The following is a 22,892-nucleotide window of genomic DNA, read 5'->3' as shown; positions in this document are numbered from 1 at the left end:
TTTTGTTTGTGTTTTAGGAGTCACGGAAGGCGAGAGAACGAGGCCATTCGTAGGGTTCGAAGATGGTTTATTGTAACAGAAAGATCCAGCACCCTAAACTCGAACGGAAGTCGGCACGCTTATATAAAGCCAAAAGCCCTCTTCGGAGGGCGTGGCTCCGGCAACCGTGCGTGCGTCACGTCCACACAACCACAAGTCCAACAGGCCCGTGCACGTGTATTATGCCCAAATAAGGTAATCACATAAGGTAACCGCCACATAAGGTAACCGCCACAGTGTTCTGATTTCCTTTTAGCTCCAAGAGAAAAACTTCCAAAGCTAAGGCAGCCATTTTGTATTTGTCTCGTCCAACTGTTATCACTTATTACTTGTGGCGATGTTTTCTCAAATGGCACCCGTGTCTTCTTGTGTTTATATTTCATTATGTTGTCGTTATTTAACGTGTGGATCTCTTCTGTCGAGTCACTTGTTTGTTGGACTCCACCACTCTCTCACTCAAACTCTGCCAATCCCGATCTTGTTCCTTTCTTTCCCGCTCTTTTCCCCTCACAATCTTCGTTTCTATCTCTTCTTCATCCACCCGATTACTTTCTGGAAAACTCTTCCTCTCCCCACATGTCCACTGTGACTTGAAGCCTGAAGGACTCGAGTTTCTCCAAGAGGGGTGGGTTCAGTTACCAAGTTTCTTCAAGAACGCTCACTAAGCAGCTTAAGCACTCCATTTGATACCCTGGGTTGGCTTGGCAAACGACAGCTCTCTGTTTGGTAACTGAACACACCCCTGGAATGCGGAGCAGTTGGGAGAAAGGTGCCTTGAAAAAAAAAAAGTTGAGAAAGGTATCGAATCCTCGAAGAACCGGGCAAAGCACAATAAACAACAACAACCTCTCAGTGACGTTGCACTCTGAAAACACCAGCTTGGCTTGTCGAACCTTCTTTTTCCCTCCTTTTCTTTCAGCGATGGATATTTTTGTGTGAAATACATTTTCACAACATTAAATACTGGAAACAATGATCTCGTAATAGACGCTGTTGGGGGTGAGCTAATGATAGAGCGGGACTCGACGGAAGTATCATGTATTTGGATAAAGAAGAAGAAGAGGCGAGCGTGGATGCGGTTCCCAAGAAACGAGCAGCGAAAGAAACATTTTATACAAAGCGAGTTGTGAGGTGAGGAAATGTTGTGGAGATTTGGTGTTTTAAACACATTCGTGAGTTGCGCTAAAGATACCGTTCTGATAGATTTTAATGTGGTGCTGGGCACATGTGGTAATGTGGTAACACGTTAAACAAAGGTCGGCCACAACGCTTTCGGTTAAGTCGAGCTCTTTATTCACTGCTCACTCGTCAGCACTGCCGTGCTCGGGGCTGCGAGCCCGCGTGTATATCTGGAGGCCACGCCTCACCTGGGGCGTGGCCGAGACCCACTGGTGCGTGGAATTATGTCACTGTGCCAGCGAGCCATCGTGTCCGCCACACGCGCCCCCCCCCAGAATTCCAGCGCACCTGAAGGGTCAGTTTGCTGGGCAACCGGATGATCCGGCCGAAGCGCCCTCTGGCGGCATCTGGTATGCCGGGATGCCATCTGGGATGCCTCTGGCGGCATCTGGGATGGGTGCAGGGCAGGGGGGTGGCGTGACGGCGGGGTTGGGCGGTGCCGGGGGTCCGCCCGCCGGGGGGTGGCCCCGACGCAGGGGCAGAGCCGCTGGCGGGGGGTGGTCCAAGTCGAGGTGGGCCGGCTTGAGGCGGTCCACGGAGACGCGGTCAGGAGTACCGCCGATGTCCAGGGTGAAATGCTTTGCCCCGGTCTCCAGGATGCGGAAGGGCCCATCGTACGGGGGCCGCAGCGGTGTCCGGTGGGCATCGTGGCGGATGAACACGTACTCCGCCGTGCGAAGCTCCGGGGCGACGTGCGTTGGCGGGCAACCGTAGTGCGCCGTCGGCACCGGGGTGAACCTCCGGGCGGTCTCCTGCAGGGCGGAGCGCTGCTGCGCCGTGGAGTCGGGGAGTAACTCGCCCGGCACCCGCAGCGGTTGTCCGAAGACCAACTCCGTTGGGGAGTAACTCCACGGATCATGGTGCCGTGGAGTCGGGGAGTAACTCGCCCGGCACCCGCAGCGGTTGTCCGAAGACCAACTCCGCCGCGGATGCGCGCAGGTCGTCCTTGGGCGCCGTCCTGAGGCCCAGCAGGACCCAGGGGAGCCTGTCGACCCAGCCGCCGTCGCGGAGGCTGGCCCGGAGCGCGGCCTTCATGGCGCGATGGATGCGCTCGCACAGGCCGTTGGCCTGGGGGTGGTAGGCCGTGGTGCGGTGCAGCTGGACGCCGAGCCCCCGCGCTACCGCCCCCCAGAGCTCCGAGGTGAACTGGGGGCTGCGTTCGGACGAGATGTCCGAGGGGGCGCCGAACCGGGCAAACCAAGTGGCGATGAACGTCTGCGCGACGTCCGCCGCCGTCGTTGCTGCCAAAGGCACGGCCTCCGGCCACCGGGTGGTGCGGTCCACCATGGTGAGGACGTGGGTGAAACCCCGCGAGGGGGGCAGAGGTCCCACCAAGTCCATGTGAACGTGGTCGAACCGACGTTCTGGCACAGTAAACGGGGCCTGGGTGTGGCGGTGAACCTTCGCGCGCTGGCACGCGAGGCACGTCCTGGCCCAGTCGCGGACGGCCTTCCGGAGGCCATGCCAGACAAACTTGTCGGTGACCAGCTTCTGGGAGGCCTTCGTGCCCGGGTGGGACAGGCCGTGGATGGCGTCAAAAACCCGGCGCTGCCAGCCAGCGGGCACGATGGGGCGAGGCCGGCCGAGGGAGACGTCGCACAAGAGGGCCGTGCCCGCGCCATCGAACGGCACCTCGGTAACGCGGAGGCCCGTGATGGCGGTCCGAAAAGCCTGGACGGCGGGGTCGGCGGACTGGTCCGCCGCCATCCGGGCATAGTCGATCCCGAGGTGGACCGCGTGGGCGACGGACCGGGAAAGGCAATCCGCCACTGGGTTGTCCTTCACCGCGACATGTCGGATGTCCGTCGTGTACTCGGACACGGCCGAGAGGTGACGCTGCTGCCGGGCCGACCACGGCTCGGCGACCTTGGCCATCGCGAAGACCAGGGGCTTGTGGTCGACGAAGGCCGCAAACGGGCGGCCCTCGAGCAGATGGCGGAAGTGCCGGACCGCCAGGTGGAGCCTGAGCAGCTCGCGGTCGAAGGTTCTGTACCGCCGTTCGTGCAGGCGGAGCTGCCGGCTAAAAAACGCCAGCGGCTGCCAAGCTCCCTTCACCCATTGCTCGTGCACTGTGCCCACCGCGTAGTCCGACGCGTCGGTGGTGAGGGCGATCGGTGCATCGGGCGCCGGGTGCGCGAGCATGGTGGCGTTAGCCAAGGCGAGCTTCGCGCCCGCGAACCCCGCGTCCATCGGCTCGGTCCAGGCAACGTCGCCTTTGCCCGGCTTCCCCCAGAGGGCCTCGTGCAGGGGGCGCAGGAGCTGAGCGATGCGGGGCAGGAAACGGTGATAAAAGTTCACCATGCCCAGGAACTCCTGGAGCCCCTTGATCGTGCGGGGGCGCGGAAAACCCCTGACCGCCTCCACCTTGGCCGGTAAGGGGATGGCCCCGTGCCTGGTGACGCAGTGCCCCAAAAAGTCGATTTCGGTGACGCCGAACCGGCACTTGGCGGGGTTGATGATCAGGCCATGCCGGCCCAGGCGTTCGAAGAGATGGCGGAGGTGCTCCTCGCGGGACGCGCTTGCGACGAGGATGGCGTCCAGGTAGACGTACACGAAGTCCAAGTCGCGCAAGACGCTGTCCATAAGCCGCTGGAACGCCTGGGCCGCATTCTTCAACCCAAAGGGCATCCGCAGAAACTCGAAGAGGCCGAATGGTGTGATGACGGCCGTCTTCGGTATGTGCTCCGGCCTGACGGGGACCTGGTGGTATCCGCGGATGAGGTCCACCTTGGAGAAGAGGGACATTTTCGCCAACCGGGTGGAAAGGTCCTGGATGTGAGGGACCGGGTAGCGGTCGGAGGTGGTAGCATCGTTGAGGCGGCGGTAGTCTCCGCACGGCCGCCACCCGCCGCTGGGCTTGGGCACAATGTGCAGCGGCGATGCCCATGTGCTGTTGGAGCGCCGGACAATGCCCAGTCGCTCCAGCGTGGCGAACTCCTCCTGCGCCACGGCAAGCTTTGCCGGGTCGAGGCGGCGTGCCTGGGCGTAGACCGGTGGCCCGACTGTGGGGATGTGATGCTCCACCCCGTGCTTGACGGCCACCGCCGAGAAGGTGGGCCGCATGAGGGCCTGGAAACTGGCGAGGAGGCGGGTAAACTCGTCTGCTGCCGGAAGCGTGCAGACCAACCTCGCCGGGACCGAACCGCTCAGCAAGCCGCTTGGCACAGCCCCGCTTTGATACAATCCCGCTTTGATACAGCCCCGCTTTGATACAGTCCCGCTTTGATACAATCCCGCTTTGATACAGCCCCACTTTGAAACAGCCCCACTTTGATACAATCCCACTTTGATACAGCCCCGCTTTGATACAGCCCCGCTTTGATACAATCCCACTTTGATACAGCCCCGCTTTGATACAGCCCCACTTTGATACAGCCCCGCTTTGATACTGTCCCGCTTTGATACAATCCCGCTTTGATACAGCCCCGCTTTGATACAGCCCCGCTTTGATACAGTCCCGCTTTGATACAATCCCGCTTTGATACAGCCCTGCTTTGATACAGTCCCGCTTTGCTTTGATACAATCCTTTGATACAGTTTGCTTTGATACAATCCCCGCTTTGATACAGCCCCGCTTTGATACAGCCCCGCTTTGATACAGCCCCCCTTTGATACAGCTCCGCTTTGATACAGCCCCGCTTTGATGCAGTCCCCTTTTGATACAGTCCCGCTTTGATACAGTCCCGCTTTGATACAGTCCCGCTTTGATACAGTCCCACTTTGATACAGCCCCGCTTTGATACAGCCCCGCTTTGATGCAGCCCGGCTTTGATGCAGCCCGGCTTTGATGCAACACCACTTTGATGCATCGCCGCTTTGATGCAACACCGCTTTGATGCAACGCCGCTTTGATGCAATGCCGCTTTGATGCAACGCCGCTTTGATGCAACGCCGCCTGGATGCAACGCCGCCTGGATGCAACGCCGCTTTGATGCAACGCCGCTTTGCTGCAACGCCACTTTGCTGCAACGCCGCTTTGCTGCAACGCCGCTTTGATGCAACACCGCTTTGCCACGCCTCCTCCCCCCAAGCCCTCTCCCTCCCACACATCTCCCTGCTCTCAAATGTTGTGTGCTCTCAAGTGTTTGTGTGCTTCCCCTTCTCTCCCCATCTTGTCTTCCGCTCCCTCTTTTTATATATTTTGTTTGTCTGGTTGATTTGTTTGTGAAGTAAATGTCAGCTCTTTCACGAGCCTCGATTCAGTATCCAAAAAAAAAAAAAAAAAAAAAAAAAAAGTCACAAACGGTCGGATTTGGAAGAAAGGAAGAACAAGATTTATTTACACTTTGTACAATAATCAGCAGAAGAAAACACAGTGCAGCCTTAATCACAGTCTTAACTTATCCCAAGACAAACGGGCCCATTCACACTCAGACACACTCACACGGGGTTGCAGACGAACAGGTTGATGGTCCAGGGATGGCGTCCAGGGAGCTCGCTCTCTGGTCCCCAACTCGCACCGCAAAGGAGATGAATACAGACGGCAGGAGCTCTCTGCGTGTTGTTTTTGCGCACGGTATAACACGGGGCGAACGGTAGGCTGGGCTTTGGCGGTTACACTCGCGTGGCTGCGTACGTAATAAATGAACAGGCGCTAACAATGCGCTTCTCAATTAAGGGCTCTCCCTCGTGCAAGTCCTTTCATGCGAGTCCTCCGGCAAGGCGCAATTCCTTCCAGATCTGGTAACGAGTTCTTCTCATAAGTCCTGCTGGCAAGTCCTTTACAATGCGCGATTCCTTGCAGTCCTGTTCAAGGGCTTTGTGCACTCACTTATATAGCCTTGCCCAGCGAACCTTCCAGCACTTGCTAGACGCCTCTTACCACGCCCTATCATGCCATGACCTCTCGGCCCTGGTTGGCTGGTAGCCCTTACCGTCATCGCCTTCTGACGTGCTGCTTGACGCGGCCACACCTCGACCCTCGTGCTCCTCCCTCTTCTTAGGCCTACCTCGTGTTACCCGACTAGTTTCGAGCAAAACCAAGGGCAGCGAACGCTGCTGGCAGCCAAAGCGTAACAAACTTGAGGGATGCCAAATGGGGCGCGGGATCGAGTTTGCCCATGATGTAATTGGAGGGTGGCCGCAAAATGAAAAGGACCTAAGCTCATTTCTTCACACAACGCAGATGTTACTAGAGAAATGGCCTACTCTTACACATACTATGACATAACTAATACTCTAAGTGGGCCTACGTGTTGCTTGTGGACTAACTATGGGGGGCAAACCTTTAACCTTTAATGATGTCATATGTACACTCTCAAAACCGTATCAATATTCACCAAAACCGAATCGATTTGGACTTGTCACACAGGCAACCTGTCCACCAAGTTTCATCCAAATCCGTCCATAACTTTTTGAGATATCGTGCGATTATATTGTTTCTGGCCCTACCTCCCAATGGTAAAATAATCGCTAAAAAATTCGACGAGCCGGATCCGGATCCAGATCTTCAACAAAATCTAATAATTTCGTTCTTGTCACATATGCTACCTCTCTGCTAAATTTCGTCCAAATCACAAACAGACAGACAGATGAAAAATCATTCAAAGTGACACTTGGAAAAAGAGAACACAGTAGGAATGGCACTCAGTAAAGCATCCTTTTGACCTCAAAAATAGTTGTTGGCTGAATTCAGTTTGCTGATGTGAAAATCCTATTGAAGTCAATCGGATGAAAATTGAGGATTTTAGAAATCTGGCAAGGTTGTTGATCTTTGGCCTTCGTTGACCTTTGGCCGATGTTGATCTCAAAAATAGTTGGTGGTTGATTTTAATTTGCTGATATGAAAATCAGATTCAAATTTCAAGTCAATTGGATGAAAATTGAGGATTTTAGAAATTTGGAAAAAGTGGGTGGTTGACCTTTGGCCTATGTTGACGTTGTGACCTATGTTTACCTCAAAAATAGTTGTTGGTTGAATTCAGTTAGCTGATTTGAAAATCCTATTGAAATTTCAGTGCAATCGTATGAAAATTGAGGATTTTAGGAATTTGAAAAGGTTGTTGACCTTTGCCTTATGTTGACCTTTTGGTGTATGCTGATCTCAAAATTCGTTGGTGGTTGATTTCACTTAGCTGATACGATAAATCAACATAGGCCAAATTTCTAAAATTGTAAATTTGCATCCGATTAACTTAAAATTTGAAGACAATTTGCATATCAGGTCACATAATTCAACCACTAATTATTCGTGAGGTCAAAAGGATGCTCGACTGAGTGCCATTCTGCTTTGTTCTGTTTTGCCAAGTGTCGCTCTGAGTGATTTTTCATTTGTGTTTGTTTGATTGTCCGCACACAATAAATATGATTTTCGCTGCAACCATTGGTCCGATTGACAGGAAATTTTCACCATAGGTGCAACTCTACCTGTGGAATTTATTTAATGATACTTATGACGTCATAGATCATGGTATGGGCACCACCTTGGAAAAAATTGAAAACTTTTCACCCCTACATCTCCGAAAGCCCTGCACAGATAAAATTGAGACATGGCTTATTGTAAATAACTCTGCATGGGGAATAACATATGCTTATGATGTCATAGGTGCTTCCATTATGACGTGATAATTCGACAAGTACAAAACTTCATCCAATCAAGATGAAATTTGTTGAGCATCATCTTGGGATAAATTGGTGGAGAAAAAATATGATGTCATCGGCCATGTGGTTCGGCCGCCATATTTGCTTTAACACAAAAGCCTTAAAAGCCACTAAAACACGTCCTGGTGACTGTCTGCAATCTATGATTGCTCTTTTTATTTCTTTTTTTCTTTAAAAAAAAATATATCCTGAATCGAGGCTCATGAAAGAGCTAACATTTATTTCACAAACAAATCAACCAGACAAACAAAATATATAAAAAGAGGGAGCGGAAGACAAGATGGGGAGAGAAGGGGAAGCACACAAACATAACATTTGAGAGCAGGGAGATGTGTGGGGGGGAGGAGGCGTGGGAAAGGGGGGGGGGGGGTGGGAGAAGTATAAAACACAAGGACACCAAGGACTTCCAGGACAGAAGTTGGTATTTCAAAAAAGTGGATTTGGGGTGAAATTAGCGGGGGTAGAAAAGATCAAGGTTTTGGATGGGAGAAGATAAGATGGTGGTGAACAGCTGTTTTAAAGACCTGGAGGGTGGAGTGCGATTGAAGAGAGTGAGGGAGTTTGTTCCAGAGGCGGGAGAAAAGAGGAATGAAGGAGTGAAGGTGAGCAGAGAGTCTTGATTTTGGCAGTTTAACCATAAGGGGGTTGCAGGCAGATCTTGTGCGACCTGTAGGAATATTTGGGGGACAGAGCCCAGAGAGAGTTGGGGGGGGGGGCACGGCCAGAGAGGAGTCGGTAGAAGACTGAAAGACCACCAACCTGCCTGCGGTGAGTGAGTGAAAGGCCCTTGGAGTTAGCTTCATCGTGGGAGATTCCAATGATTCTGAACGCTTTGGTTTCAACAGTGTGAAGACGAGCTCGGTGTGAGGCAGGAGCACCAGCCCAGAGCAGAGAGCAGTATTCCATTGAGCTGCGGATGAAAGCCTTGTATGTGGTGAGGAGCTCAGGTGAGCCAAGGAAGAACTTCGCACGACCGAGGATGCCCAGTCGGTGACTGGCTTTGGAGGCCAGATTTGAAGGTGGTTTTCCCAGGAAAGATCATGGCAGATAGTGAGACCCAAAAGCTTGAGTGACAGAACTTCTTGGAGAGGATTATTCAAGTGGATGGGAGGGTTGTCCAGTCGGTCTTTTCGGAGAGACATCGTAAGAGTGTGAGATTTGTCAGGATTGAAAGACGTGTTCCACTTGTTTGCCCAGTCTGTGATTTTGTCCAGGTCTGCAGAGAGTGAGGAGGCTGCAGACTGCCGATCTGAGAGATGAGGAATGGAGCAACAGAGAGTAGAGTCATCAGCAAAGAGATAGAGAGGATTTTCAAGAGAGTCAGAGAGATCATTGATGAAGACCAGAAAAAGCACAGGGCCCAGAACACTGCCTTGGGGAACTCCAGTCTGAACAGGAAGAGGAGATGAGAGAAACCCATTCAGGGCCACACGTTGACTACGACTAGAGAGGAAGTCCGCCAGCCATGCGTGGAGATTCCCCCTACCCCTCCCTTCCCCCTACCCCTTCCTTTTCCCCCCTACCACTCCCCCTTCCCCTCCCTCCCCCTCCTCCTCTCCCCCTCCTCCTCCCCCCTCCCTCTCCCCCTCCTCCTCCCCCTCCCTCTCCCCCTCCTCCTCCCCCTCCCTCTCCCCCTCCTCCTCCCCCCTCCCCTTACCCCTCCCACCTCTTCTCCCCTCCCCCTGGTTCCGTTCCCCTCCCCTTCCCTCCTCCCCCTCCCCTTCCCTCCTCCCCCTCCCTCCCCCTCCCTTTCCCCCCTACCCCTCCCTTTCGCCCTCCCCCTTCCCCTCCCCTTCCTCCTTCCCCCTCCCCTCCCCCTACCTTCCCCCCCCCATTCCCCCTCCCCCTCCCTCCTCCCCTCCTCTTCCCCTCCCCTTCCCCCTCCCCCTTCCCCTCCCCCTCCCCTTCCCCCCCACCCTCCCCTTCCCCCCTCCCCTTCCCCCCTCCTCTTCCCCCCTCCCCTTCCCCCTCCCCCTCCCCTTCCCCCTACCCCTCTCCTCCCCTCCCCCCCTCTTCTCCCCTCCCCCCCGTTCCCCACCTCTTCCCCCTCCCTTTCCCCCCTACCCCTCCCTTTCCCCCACACCCCTTCCCCCTCCCCTCCCTTCCCCCTCCACCCTTCCCCCCTCCCCTCCCCTCCCCCTCTCACTTCCCCTCCTCCCCCCCTCCCCTCCCCTCCCCTCCCCTCCCCCCCTCTCCTCCCCTCCGCCCAGTTCCCCTCCCCTTCCCCTCCCCCGCCCGGCAATGCCGGGTACTTCTGCTCGTATTAAATAAACGGCGGAAGTCGGATCGCAATCCTACGGAGTAATCCGTAGCCGATTGTCGGACGACAATCACGTGGTACTCAAGTTGCTGATAATTTGCTATAATTTTATTATAAAACCCAAGTGTTCTTTTGCAGCTTCATTCAGTTGTTCATAAGATTTACCAGCGACTTCTATTTCCACTAGTTTTCATAGAGCGAGAACATAGAGTGAGCGTCCATCTTGGAGAGGATGGGTGCTCGCTCGCTTCTTGTCCTCGACGCCTTCCGCTGCCACCGCATGCAGTCCATCAAGACAAAGCTCGTCACCGATAAGACAGACCTCACCATCATTCCTGGTGGAACGACAAAGATGCTGCAGCCACTCGACGTTACCGTCAACAAGCCAGTGAAAAACGTGCTGCGCCGCATTTGGAACACATGGCTGCTTGAAGGCCAGCACACCTTCACCACTGGTGAGCGCATGCGCACACCGACGCTCCAAGACGTCACAGTATGTATCGTCAAAGTCTGCAACGAGCTTGATCCTCCCATCATCCAGAAGGGCTTCATCAAGTGCTCCATTTCGAACGCAATGGACGGTAGCCAAGAATATGCTCTCTGGACAGATGGTGACACCAACACACCAGACGGCTACGAATCCGACTGCGATGAAAATGATGTTCACGACCTGGACAATGGCATAGAACATATAAATCTGGAGGAGCTTCTTCATCTATTCATTGAGATGGACGAGTTGTATACTGAATACTTCATTTAATGATTGTGAACTTCCAGATTATATTGTTGCGGTTTTGTAAATAAAGGATCCCCCCCCCCCCCCCCATAGTTAGTTACACCACAACATGTAGCCTCGTATAGTTAGTTATTTCTTATTAAATGTGAAGTATAGTCTCCTTCCCGGTGTTAGTATGCGTTGAGGCAGGCAGGATAATGGTAGGCCTCATTGCAGCCTAAAGTGCCTCGCCATGGGCCTAGGCCAGGCCTTGCAGGCCCGAAGGAGGAGCTAAAGGGCGTGGCCAATGAGCAGCCAATCGGAGCTGAAGGGAGTGGTCGAGGGTGACCAATAAACGACACGTGACCCCAGGCGGCCAATGGAGGCCCGTGGAACATTCGAGTGGGGTTTCGGGGGGCTATAAAACCTGGCCCGGACTCCCCGCTCTCTCTCTTGCAGGCGCTCCGATCTCTGAGACTCTCTGCCTCGCTGACCCTGATATACTGAGCTTCTTCTTGCCGGGTTCCTGCGAGCCTCTCCCTCTGACGCGAGCTTTTTCCAGAACGCTATACTCTCCCTCGCTCTTCTAGGCTCCTGCATATAGACTCTCTGACTCGCGCCAGGCTCCTGAATATAGATGCTCTCTGACTCGCGCCAGGCTCCTGCTTATAGACTCTCTCTGACTTGCGCCAGGCTCCTGCATATAGACTCTCTGACTCGTGCCAGGCTCCTGCATATAGACTCTCTGGCAAGCTGACGTTCTCTTGCAGATGCTGGCTGACTCTCTCTGCCTCGCTCTCTCTGCCTCGCTGACCCTGAGATAGTGAGATACGCTCCTCGGATTCCTGCTACCTGCACGTCCTTGATCAACGCCCCTGCTGCGAACATCTCCGGCTGTGGTGTCCTGGGTTTGAGCGATCCTTGGGGGGTTTCCGTCCAACGAGCCCGTCCAGGCAAACTGCACGAAGCGGCCGCGCTTTGTGCGCATTACCCTCTTCCTTCCCCTCCCCAAACGAATCTGAGGGCCCTTGTCTGGTCACCTAGGTAAGGCCGCTAAGATTCTCCGCTTTGTTTCTTTTCTGTGAATACTGTACATTGTGAATAAATCCTGTGGTTTGGTTTCCAACCTGGCCGTCATCGTCCTTTCCACATTGGCCTAGCATCGCCCTGAATTAAAACCGCTCGATCGGGTTCGATATTGTTAACGGCACGAGTTACGCGACGCACAACCGCTCGGGCGTCCAGTATCAGCGTGACTCGTGCGGGGTTCAGTCCCCGTTCTCACAGCTGCGTGTGTCGAAGGTACTTGGGTCGTGACCGGTAACCCTTCCGCGCGTAGCTGCGGGCTCGGCGGCTGGAATTGCTTAGAAATCCGTCCACCACAAGGGTAGTGTGGTTGGCGGCCTCATGGACTCGGAGTTCGAGGGGGAGCAGGGCTTAACCCCCCCCCTTAGTACGTCGACGAACCCGAGATCCGCAACAATATATTCTATATAAAACATTTAGCTATTCTTTGTTGTTGTTCTTTGAGCATTGCCACATCCGTTTTCGAAGACGTCCTCGCCGATCGTTTCAATCTGAAAAAACTTACCAATGTATAGTACGCACCTCTAACTTTAAAAAGATTTTTGGGTAAAAAAAAAAATTGCACGTTATAGTCGAGGTTTTATGGTACTCCTTAATACACATCCCTTGTGCTTGTATGTAAGGCCTTCTCACCATTGAATGTCTTCCACCTAAAATTGCTGAACAGGCCCAGATTTTACATAACTATCTAAACTTTTGAATGTTTTATATGTGGCCAAATATGTGGTTTTAAATATGGAGCTCGTATACTTGTTGCATCTCCAAAGGTTCATGCACCAATGCACCATGTACACTCAAGTTGGCTGTGAGAAGGATTCCTGTCATGTGCAGCCGGAATCGGAACAGCAGACTGTGCTGGTGTGTGGAATGAAGGTTGAGGAGACGGAAGGATTTCCTGAGATTCTGCAGATAAAAATAGAGGATGTGAACTCCTTTGATCTGCAGGAGGAGCAAAGTGATCAGCCGAATGGTGAGTTGTGTGATTGACATCACTTCTGATGACATCTGTGTTTGTTTAGTGCGATATTTTTTGTATACTTGGTAGAGGCTCCTGAAAGACCTGGAGCAGAATGGAAGGGAACAAAATGGAAAGAGGAAACAACAACAGCAGAGTACAAGTGAGATGAAGGGGTGGGGAGAGAAGGACACATGGGGGTGAACAAGTGGCACTGAAGTTGAAGGAAACACAGGAAGAAGAGGAAGGGGAAAGTGTGGATGATGAAACCAATCAACAAACAAACGAAAAGAGGTGAGGTGAGATAGAGTGAGGTGAAAGAGGAAGAGAAAAGTTGTGAAAGAGGAAGAGGTGAAAAGAGGTGAGGTGAGAGGTTGGGGGAGATCACAATGACCTGGAAAAAGGGAATGCTTTGCAATGGGTGGGTCACTTTGAGGTGAATAAGATCATGGTTGGATGGAGGGTGATCTGAGATTGTGATGAACAGCTTTGTTGAAGACTGTGGGATGGTGGGTTGGTGCAAACATTGATGAATTCAATACATGTGATAAACAGGAATGGCAGTTTATGATACATGTGTCGAGATTTGAACTCAGACAAGGTATTTCAAAGACGTGTGTGCATAACTCTCAGGTATCTTGCCAGTCCAGTCCTTCAATACAATTCGTCATCAACACGTGATTTTTCCAAGCCACTCCTGAGCTTTGCTCCACTTTCTCACTCTTTTGATCCTTTCTCTTATCATATGTTCACTCTCCTTATCTCTCCTGATCATATTGTTACGGATGCGGTTAAAGATGTTATTTTGACCGAGCGGTGGTATTACCGCGATCGAACAGTGCTTCCTTGATTAATACCCGATTTGCCCCAAACTTTGGCCGGATCGCGCCACCGCTATTCAATCGGGAAAACTCTAAAGCGACCGAATACAAAGAGGAAGATGACGTACTGAAGAGTAATTGGATTTATTATTTACACATATAATCAAGAAGAAAGCAGTCACGTTTATTTCCAGACGAGATTAGATATACAGTGCAACGCTAGCTTACCTACAGTCTTAATTAACCCAGGGACAAGACAAAAGACAGACTACGAGCACACTTACACGGGGAATGATGATAGGACTGGTGGGAGATGGATGGCTTGCGGGATAGGGAGGTCCAACTGGTACTGCAACCGATCGACTCGTGGGCAGCCGCCGCTCCAAACTGCTGTCCAGGCCTCACGCTGCTGTGGCTGCAGTTTCGGTGGCTCCAGCTGCAGTAAAATGCCGTTGCGGTGGCTCAATCTGCAGCTCAACTCTGGACTTCTCTCGCAGTTTCGGTGGCTCGATCTGCAGTTCAACCCTGGACTTCTTCTCGTCTCTCCGTCAAAGCTCATCTCCCGTCTGCTGCTTGGGAAACGCCCTGCCTGCGGGTTATATAGGCCCCGCCCCTCAACCTTCGCGAACCTCCTCGATCTTTCTTTCCACACCCTCTCCAAGTCCAACCCCTTGTTCGTGGTTGGTTGAGTGGGGCTGACTCACTCCTCCCCTCTATGACGAGGTGGGGACCCGCCTTTCTTCCCCAACCCTGCCTCGTGGTCAATGGCGGATGAAGAGAAAATCGCCCAAAATCAGTTGGCAATGCGAATGGCAATTGACGAAAAGGGGGGATGGAGGTTTTTGGGAATGGGAATGAAGGGAATCTATCTCTTTCACTGGTGCAATGGAGTATTTCAATTAATGGGAGACACAGCCTTACCCTAAAACACATAATAAGATATAACTATTGAACAGGGGTATTCTATGATTGGCTGTAGTGTGGATGCTTTATGGACTAATAATTATGGGACGCCCTTTGACCTTTACACAGCTCCGGAGGCAGGAGGCGCAGAATAACAATAATAATAATACACACAATCAAAAAAATACAGTCCTCATATCCGCAACACTGCACCCTCCTCCTCTTAGGCACGTTCCGGTCCTACAACTTTTATTTAGTGTGACACGTAGGTGTAGTTCCCTCTACTTTTAACCTGACCCTGAGTGCGACAGTTTTTAAAACATAAATAAATGTGTCCCGCTGCTCCATTGCACCCTGCCTAACAGACTTACGCCCACAGTTAACCGAATTGCGGAATGGTCTTCAAACTATACACTGACGGTGGGGAGCATTATTTACAATGACGCTATTTTTATTTACAAAACTAACCCAGGACCTGTAATTGTTCTTTCTGGGGGGGGAGACAGTCTGCTCTGCATCAATGCACCATGACAGCACCTATAACGCACCAACACACCCTCAAGCACCAATCGGTGCAGTCATCACTGTTCATCAATGTTCAATGCATGTTCAATAATAAAAATAAATCAACAACCCCTAACCCTGCAGGTGGTCTCTTGCTCTTCTGCTCCCTCTGCTGGTTATTATTATTGTCTTCCAGTTGTTGTCTTTCTTTCATTGCTTTTCTTACTGGCGGCCTATTTGAACTGAAAAATGCACCCAATGTGTCCTTTTTTATTTTATTTATGGCCCACAGGGGCCGACTATGTGTGGTTCACCTGCGGGGCATCGGTGCCCTGTGGCCAAGGTCCGCCAGCAAGATTTCGGGCCCTCATGGCCGGATCCAGCAGAGGGGCCATGCCCCAACCCATGGGGTCCATAAGTGGTGCTCGGCCACAGACATGTGGTCCATAATGTGCTGCATCGATGCAGACAGCTGGTTCTGAGAGTTCCGGACGCACAATGGCCGACTCACGCACGCTCCCCTCGGCGCCCAATGGCGCACAGGTCATGTGGGAGACAAAAGAGACAAATGAGCGAGGGGTAAGGTCACAAGGGTACACATCAATAAGGCAATGCAAGGCGAAATGCGTACGGAGGGCGAAGTGAGAAAGCTCGTCCCTACCGTACGTCACCCCCCTGTCACCTACACTACCCTTGCCCTTACCCCATATGTACAAAAATCTACACATTTACCAATCCGTCGCTACCGTCCCGTCTTCCCCATATTTCCCTTATACCAAATTCGTCTCCACAATCCCTCTACTTCAAAATTTGCCATCACCCAATTCGTCATCAATCCTCATAAGGAGGAAGAGATGGAACAACAAGCACAATGTCACACCCACGTCATGATGCGTCTTACAATCCAAAACATTTGCCTCAAAAAATAATTAAACATGGCATGGTGCGGAGTACCTGTCACCTCAGGTGAGTGGATGCAGATGGTGCGAGGAGACTCCAATCCTAACTATCCTCTAAATGACATTAACACACTTTACACTACCCGGGGTCTTTCCCTGCCAATCCATTGGCCAACTTACACTATGGGTTCTAAAAACCAAATTCCCATTGACCAAACTGTGGTGCTTCTCAATTTGGGGTCTCACTCCCCCGATTCATCTCCCGGTGCCCTTGCACAATTTCTGGGCTGTGACGTGTAGCTCTCCCAGCAGGTCTACCCACCTGCACACCTCCACCACTGCAGTTGCCACCCGAGCTTACCTAGCTCCTCACCCTAACCTAACTAACTGGGGAAGGCCCCTCCTGGCTCTGTCACCCCACTCGGTGCCCTCTGGCACTGGGCTACCCGGGTCCGTCCTCCGGATCCTCGGGCCCCATCCACAACTACCGGCTCCCAGAGCCCACCTGCGGCCTCACCTGGCCGACATCCTCACAGTGGTGGAGTGCCCAAACCAACTACACACACTAACAGGCTACACGCCCAGCCATTTCCACAACACTAATGCACCCATCCAAATACCATTCTTTCACCTCGCACCACAGATGCCAATATCCAACCACAATTTACCTATACCCGCTACCTAACACTTACACTACCCGCCCCGGGTATTCGTGATGGGGGTCCACTCTTCCCCCATTCACACCTCCGCACCATCCACTCCACTCCATTGTTTCCACCACACTCACTCCACGACCATCCATTCCAATACTCCATATATTCCATACCCCATGTATTCCACACACCTGTTGGTGCACACCTGTGCACTCACACCTGGTGCCACCTGCACCCTCCTCCTCTTCCTGGACCATTTGGTCAACACAACACCCATCACCTTTACTCACTCATACACTGCTCCATCCACCTGTTCAGTTGCACACCTGTGCAATCACACCTGTTCCTCACACACTTTTCACAATACACTTCTATACACCTCCAACACTCACACGGCATCATCTGAACTACCTGTTGCCCTGCTAACTTAGTGCTCCCCGTCTTCCCTTTAAACTGAGCACATACCACGTCATTATCAACCACACCACCCTCTCTATGTCCCCAGCTACCTGTCCAATGTAGCTACCTAACCTTACCGTTACCTATTGTCAATCTCTTCTAGATCCCTACACACAATATCCTAACCCACCCGGGCTAGTTTTCACTGCCATCAACCCCATAAATCTAGTGCTCCTTTGCCCCCCCTTTGTGAGGGATGACAGAGTTGCCATCCCTCCACATGGGGGACGTTCCCACTATCGATTTTGCACACCGAATCCAACAAATGAAAAATTTGCCAATCATCTGCTAATCACCGTACCAATCATCAAATTTTGCCTTTTTCTAATTTTGGGTCCAAAACACTAACCTCATCACCCGTCTACTTATTAGATCCTCTCGGTGCGCCAATTCACGTATACAGCCCGGCTTCGTACAGCCGAGCAATGAATGCGGGTTCTTTGGTACCGGCGGTTGGATGCGTCCGACATTCGGTGCAGGGAAGGAGGCTTACCCGGGCCGAGATCCCACGCACCATCTCGGCACCGAGCCATCCAATTGCCCGATCTCGACCTGCCGGAACGTCTCAATAAAAAGTGGTCGCCATGACGACCCTTCCTATTGGGCTGCCCGTTCCGCCTAACGGAGCATGGACGCGGCCGTTCCAAGCGCCCCAGTGTGGATCGCGTACGGCGGTCCTTTCGAACCCGCCATGGCTCGGATCCCCACTGGTTTTCACGGCATGCGAAGCCCGGCACGCACCGAGGGCCCGATTCGGCTAAATGTCGTTCTAACCGCTAACCCGGTTACCGTCGATGCCTCACCTGCATGCCTACACGCATACGCTACCCCTTTCACCCTCACCGAGCTCGGTGTTCCAACGCCACCCGTACACCCCGCATACTTCGTCATTGCATTCGTTCTTTCGCTCACAGACTTGGTCACACACCTGACCACCGAACACCTTGGCACACATTCGTCGCTCGCACACCTCACCAACACACCTCTTCGCGCCCCCTTCTCTGTCATCTCCTCTGTGACAATCACAGGTATGCTCTCACTCGCACACCCAACCATGTGCCTCACGACCAACTCAAGTGTGCATTCCCACACACGCTCTACCATTCCAGGTGTGCATACTTCCATTCCAGGTGTACATCCTCGCTCACCTGTCACAACCAAGTCACGCTCCGTGTCACTCTCACTACTTTCACCACCACTCTTGACAGCGCACTCACCCTTACTCTCGACAGCACACTCTTTCCTCATGCACCTGTCCGTTACACACCTTTCTCGCGCACACTCTCCCGTTACACCCTCTGTAACACTCACCACAGGTGTACACTCTCTCATTACATCCTCTGTAACACTCACCACAGGTGTACACTCTCTCGTTACATCCTCTGTAACACTCACCACACCGCGCTTCCATGTGCCCCCTCGCACACGCGCTACGACCGACTCACTCTCGACAGCACACTCACTCCTTGGCGCGCACTTTTTCCTCACACACCCCAGAGTCGGACATTCTCGCACACCTCTTTTTTCGCACACCAGACCTGTCGCACACTTCACCAACGGCCTCTCACGAACACCCGGGTCCACAACAACCCCCAAGCCGACTGAAGCTTTCCTCACATCATGTACATTTCCACGTATATCGCCACTCACCTTGGCACCTCGTCTCCTCACCTCCTTCGCCACCTGCAAACTCTTTATTTGGTTAGTGAGCATCACATTATGAGTTGAGCACCGACCTTGTACCAATTCCATCATCTCCTCCTGGATTTCTCTTTTAGTTTCTGTCTGTCTTTTCTTAATTTCACTCACCTCTTCTTCCACCTCCTCTAATTTTTCCTTTACTTCCTTCATCTCCCAGTGCGCCCACTCTATCTCTTCCTCTAATGCCACCTTAACCGTTTCTATGTGCGTCCTCACCTCTCGGTCCTTCGTCTCCATTACTTCTGTCACCTCTTCCAACTTCTTCGTCAACCCCTCATGTACCATCTGACATTCCTTCTGTGTCGCTATTAATTCGTTCTTAATGTCTTTTTGTGTCGCTTTTAACCCCCCGATTATTGCCGTGTTATTTTCCACTTGGTCCACTAGTTCCTTTTGTCCCACTGTCAGCTGTTCTACTCCCTTCGTCAGACCCTCTATTCCCCCCTGTAACCTAGCCGTATTATTCCTCACCTCTTTCTCTATACGCTTTTCGCCTCGCTTTACCTCCTTGCGTACCCCCGAGCCCTCCTCACTTACACCTCGTCGTATCTCCTCTTTCATCTCCTCCCTCTCTTTTGTAGATGCTACCCTCATCTGTCCCAATTCATCCCTCTGAGCATCCAATTTACTTTCTAACCCGATTTTCACCTCCTCTATCTGGTTCCCCATCTGTTCGATTTCCCGGGCGGATTGCTCCCCTATTTCCCGCAATTTGTCTTCCATCCTATTTTCTAACCCCATTAACCCATTTTTCACCCCCTCTAACTGATTCTCCTGGGCAGCCATTCTATTTTCCACCCCCGTTAACCCATTCTTTACCTCTTTTATCCCGTTGTCTAACCCCTCAAATTTAGCTTCTAGCCTTTCTCCCATTTTGCCCCCCATTTCGCCCATTTTGCCCCCCATTTCCTCCAATTGCTCACTCTGAGCCCTTATTTGCTCACTCTGAGCATCCATCCGGTTCCCCATTTGCTCACTCTGAGCCTTCATTTGCTCACTCTGAGCATCCATCCGGTTCCCCATTTTGGCTTCTAGCCTGTCCATAAGGGCTCCCATTTGTAACACAAACAGGTCCGAATCCCCCAGCAGCGCTGCTACGGTCACCGGCGCGGCTAGATTTGGTGCCGCTGTAACCGCGTGCGCAAAGGCGCCATTTTGCGCGCCTGAAACCTCGTGCGCGAGAGCGCCATTTTGCGCGTCTGATACCCCCTCAACCACATCCTCCATATACATTTCCCCGAGGTCCTGGGTCGATTCCACCCCGTCTATCTCTAGCTCACCCACCGGCATCCGATCGCCTTGACCAGCCATGGCGCGATTTCAAAATTCGGGTTTTTGTAAAACAACACAAATTTCCAGCAGCTTGTAATTTTGAGCGCGTTAAGCGCGCTTCGGGTCCGTATCTCACTCCCAGACACCAATTGTTACGGACGCGGTTAAAGATGTTATTTTGACCGAGCGGTGGTATTACCGCGACCGAACAGTGCTTCCTTGATTAATACCCAATTTGCCCCAAACTTTGGCCGGATCGCGCCACCGCTATTCAATCGGGAAAACTCTAAAGCGACCGAATACAAAGAGGAAGAAGACGTACAGAAGAGTAATTGGATTTATTATTTACACATATAATCAAGAAGAAAGCAGTCACGTTTATTTACAGACGAGATTAGATACACAGTGCAACGCTAGCTTACCTACAGTCTTAATTAACCCAGGGACAGAACAAACAAGGACAGACTCACGCGGGGAATGATGATAGGACTGGCGGGAGATGGATGGCTGGCCGGATAGGGAGGTCCAACTGGTCCTGCTCGTGGGCAGTCGCCGCTCCTTCGCGGCCCTGCTCCAAACTGCCGTCCAGGCCTCACGCTGCTGTGGCTGCAGTTTCGGTGGCTCCAGCTGCAGCAAATGCAGTTGCGGTGGCTCGAGCTGCAGTTCAACTCTGGACTTCTTGGTTGGACTCAACTCCTTGGACTCCCTCTCGTCTCTCGGTAAAGGCTCATCTCTTTTGGAAACGCCCTGCCTGCGGGTTATATAGGCCCCACCCCTCAACCTTCGCGAACCTCCTCAATGTTTCTCTCCACACCCTCTCCAAGTCCAACCCCTTGTTCGTGGTTGGTTGAGTGGGGCTGACTCACTCCTCCCCTCTATGAGGAGGTGGGGACCCGCCTTTCTTCCCCAACCCTGCCTCGTGGTCAATGGCGAATGAAGAGAAAACCGCCCAAAATGCAGTTGGCAATGCGAATGGCAATTGACGAAAAGGGGGGATGGAGGTTTTTGGGAATGGGAATGAAGGGAATCTATCTCTTTCACTGGTGCAATGGAGTATTTCAATTAATGGGAGACACAGCCTTACCCTAAAACACATAATAAGATATAACTATTGAACAGAGGTATTCTATGATTGGCTGTAGTGTGGATGCTTAATGGACTAATTATGGGACGCCCTTTGACCTTTACACAGCTCCGGAGGCAGGAGGCGCAGAATAACAATAATAATAATACACACAATCAAAAAAATACAGTCCTCATATCCGCAACAATATGTTTACTATGATATTGACACTCTCCTTATCATATGTTCACATGTCATGGCTTTGGCCTATTCATTCCATTGTCTGCATTTGTCAGCATGTTAACCTGCCACACTCTGCCATTTTGTTTTCCATGAGGATTCTTTCGAGACCAAAAAAAATCAACCAGTCACATGTTGGATCACAATTGTTTGTAATTTGAGAATAAACGCAGTTTAGGGGAGAAAACCTTCTCTATTTTCCCTTACCTCCATTTTTCTCACCTTCTCTGTTTTGATGGTTGTGATGTTGGGTGGTGGTGAGATTCCACTGAAGATGTGGTCAGGTCGGAAGCATCTCATAACATCGAGGCTGTTTATACGGAATGTAATGCTTTGATATCATAATGTTTTCACATGACGCCCCTCCTGAGGGAAATGTTTTATTTTCTCTCTTCAAGAAAGATTTAACTTAAAAAATTTTTAAAAATGATTTCTATTGATTTTAATGCAATATTTTTTTAAATCTATTTTAAGAGTGTGAAAACAGCGATGCATGTGACACAAAACTGCCTGCATTTGATAAAAGTTACCTTTTCCAGATTTATTTGTGAAAGCGGAAGTGAAAACTGAGCACGACATTGATGTTCACCTGGATCGACCCGAACCAAATGATACTGAAGCTTCTTTCCTTAAGAACCATCCCCATGAAGGTTTCTGTCAATGAATGTCTATACATTTTGATTTGAGCAGTTTGATGATGAACTCTGGTGTTAAGAAAAAAAAAAAGATGTTATGATTTAATTTGTCAAACATCAATTAATTTATCCACTTCATTATTATATAAAATATTTTAACCAACAATAATATGCCTTGTTGTACCTTATTATCCTCTATTTGTGCAATCATCAATTCTGAGGTTTTAATTTGACACCTGTTGTAGATCCCAATGGACTTTGTCCAAGGCAGAGGTTTATTGATTGGGTCTCGCCGTCTGCAACCATATCTCGGAGATGTATGGACCGATTTTGTTCATACTTGGCACAAAGACAACACATCATGGTGTTCTTATGCATAATGGAAATGTTTTATTTTCTCTCTTCAAGGGAGATATTAATGTTTTGATTCATATTGTTTTGATTGTTTTGATTCATATTGATGATTTTAATTTTTTTGTCATGATTACTCTGCCACCAAAGGTGGATGGAGGTTATGTTTTCACCCCTGTCTGTTTGTGACTTGTGTTACGTGGTCCTCCCGGTAACTACCTGGTCCCGGTGACCCCCGGACCGTGGGAGGCACCCCGCCAGAAAGATATATGATTTATACGCTTTTGTAACGCAATCAATATGAATTCCAGTCAATAAGAAACCCCACACCAAGGATCCAGAGTAATCAATAATATATTCCCCCAAGGAATCAACAACCATCAACAATCAACAATCAATCACTAAGATGGCCATCTTACATATGTGTCCCCCCCTGTCCCCACTCACGACCACTTGGGCCACTGTCCCTCACAATGTCTCTCTTCCCCGCACACGGGCAGTGAAACGAACCCCAGGCGGACGTGCTCCAAACGTGCACGTCTCCTACTGGGGACAGC

General features: G+C 51.4%; 1 protein-coding gene across 1 annotated transcript; it reads left to right on the top strand.

The window, feature by feature from the left end:
* Positions 1 to 1,075: 1,075 nt before the first annotated feature.
* On the top strand, positions 1,076 to 22,067 carry LOC144892148 (uncharacterized). The gene is made up of 3 exons (XM_078777382.1): positions 1,076 to 1,170; positions 12,647 to 12,849; positions 21,889 to 22,067. Exons 1-3 carry the CDS (start codon positions 1,076 to 1,078, stop codon positions 22,011 to 22,013), a joined length of 423 nt encoding a protein of 140 aa, XP_078633508.1. The 3' UTR covers positions 22,014 to 22,067.
* The last annotated feature ends 825 nt before the right edge of the window (positions 22,068 to 22,892 follow it).

The sequence above is a fragment of the Myxine glutinosa genome, chromosome 5 (assembly GCF_964187855.1).
Source record: "Myxine glutinosa chromosome 5, kmMyxGlut1.1, whole genome shotgun sequence".
Classification (NCBI taxonomy): domain Eukaryota; kingdom Metazoa; phylum Chordata; class Myxini; order Myxiniformes; family Myxinidae; genus Myxine; species Myxine glutinosa.
This window is presented reverse-complemented; position numbering and strand designations above follow the sequence as displayed.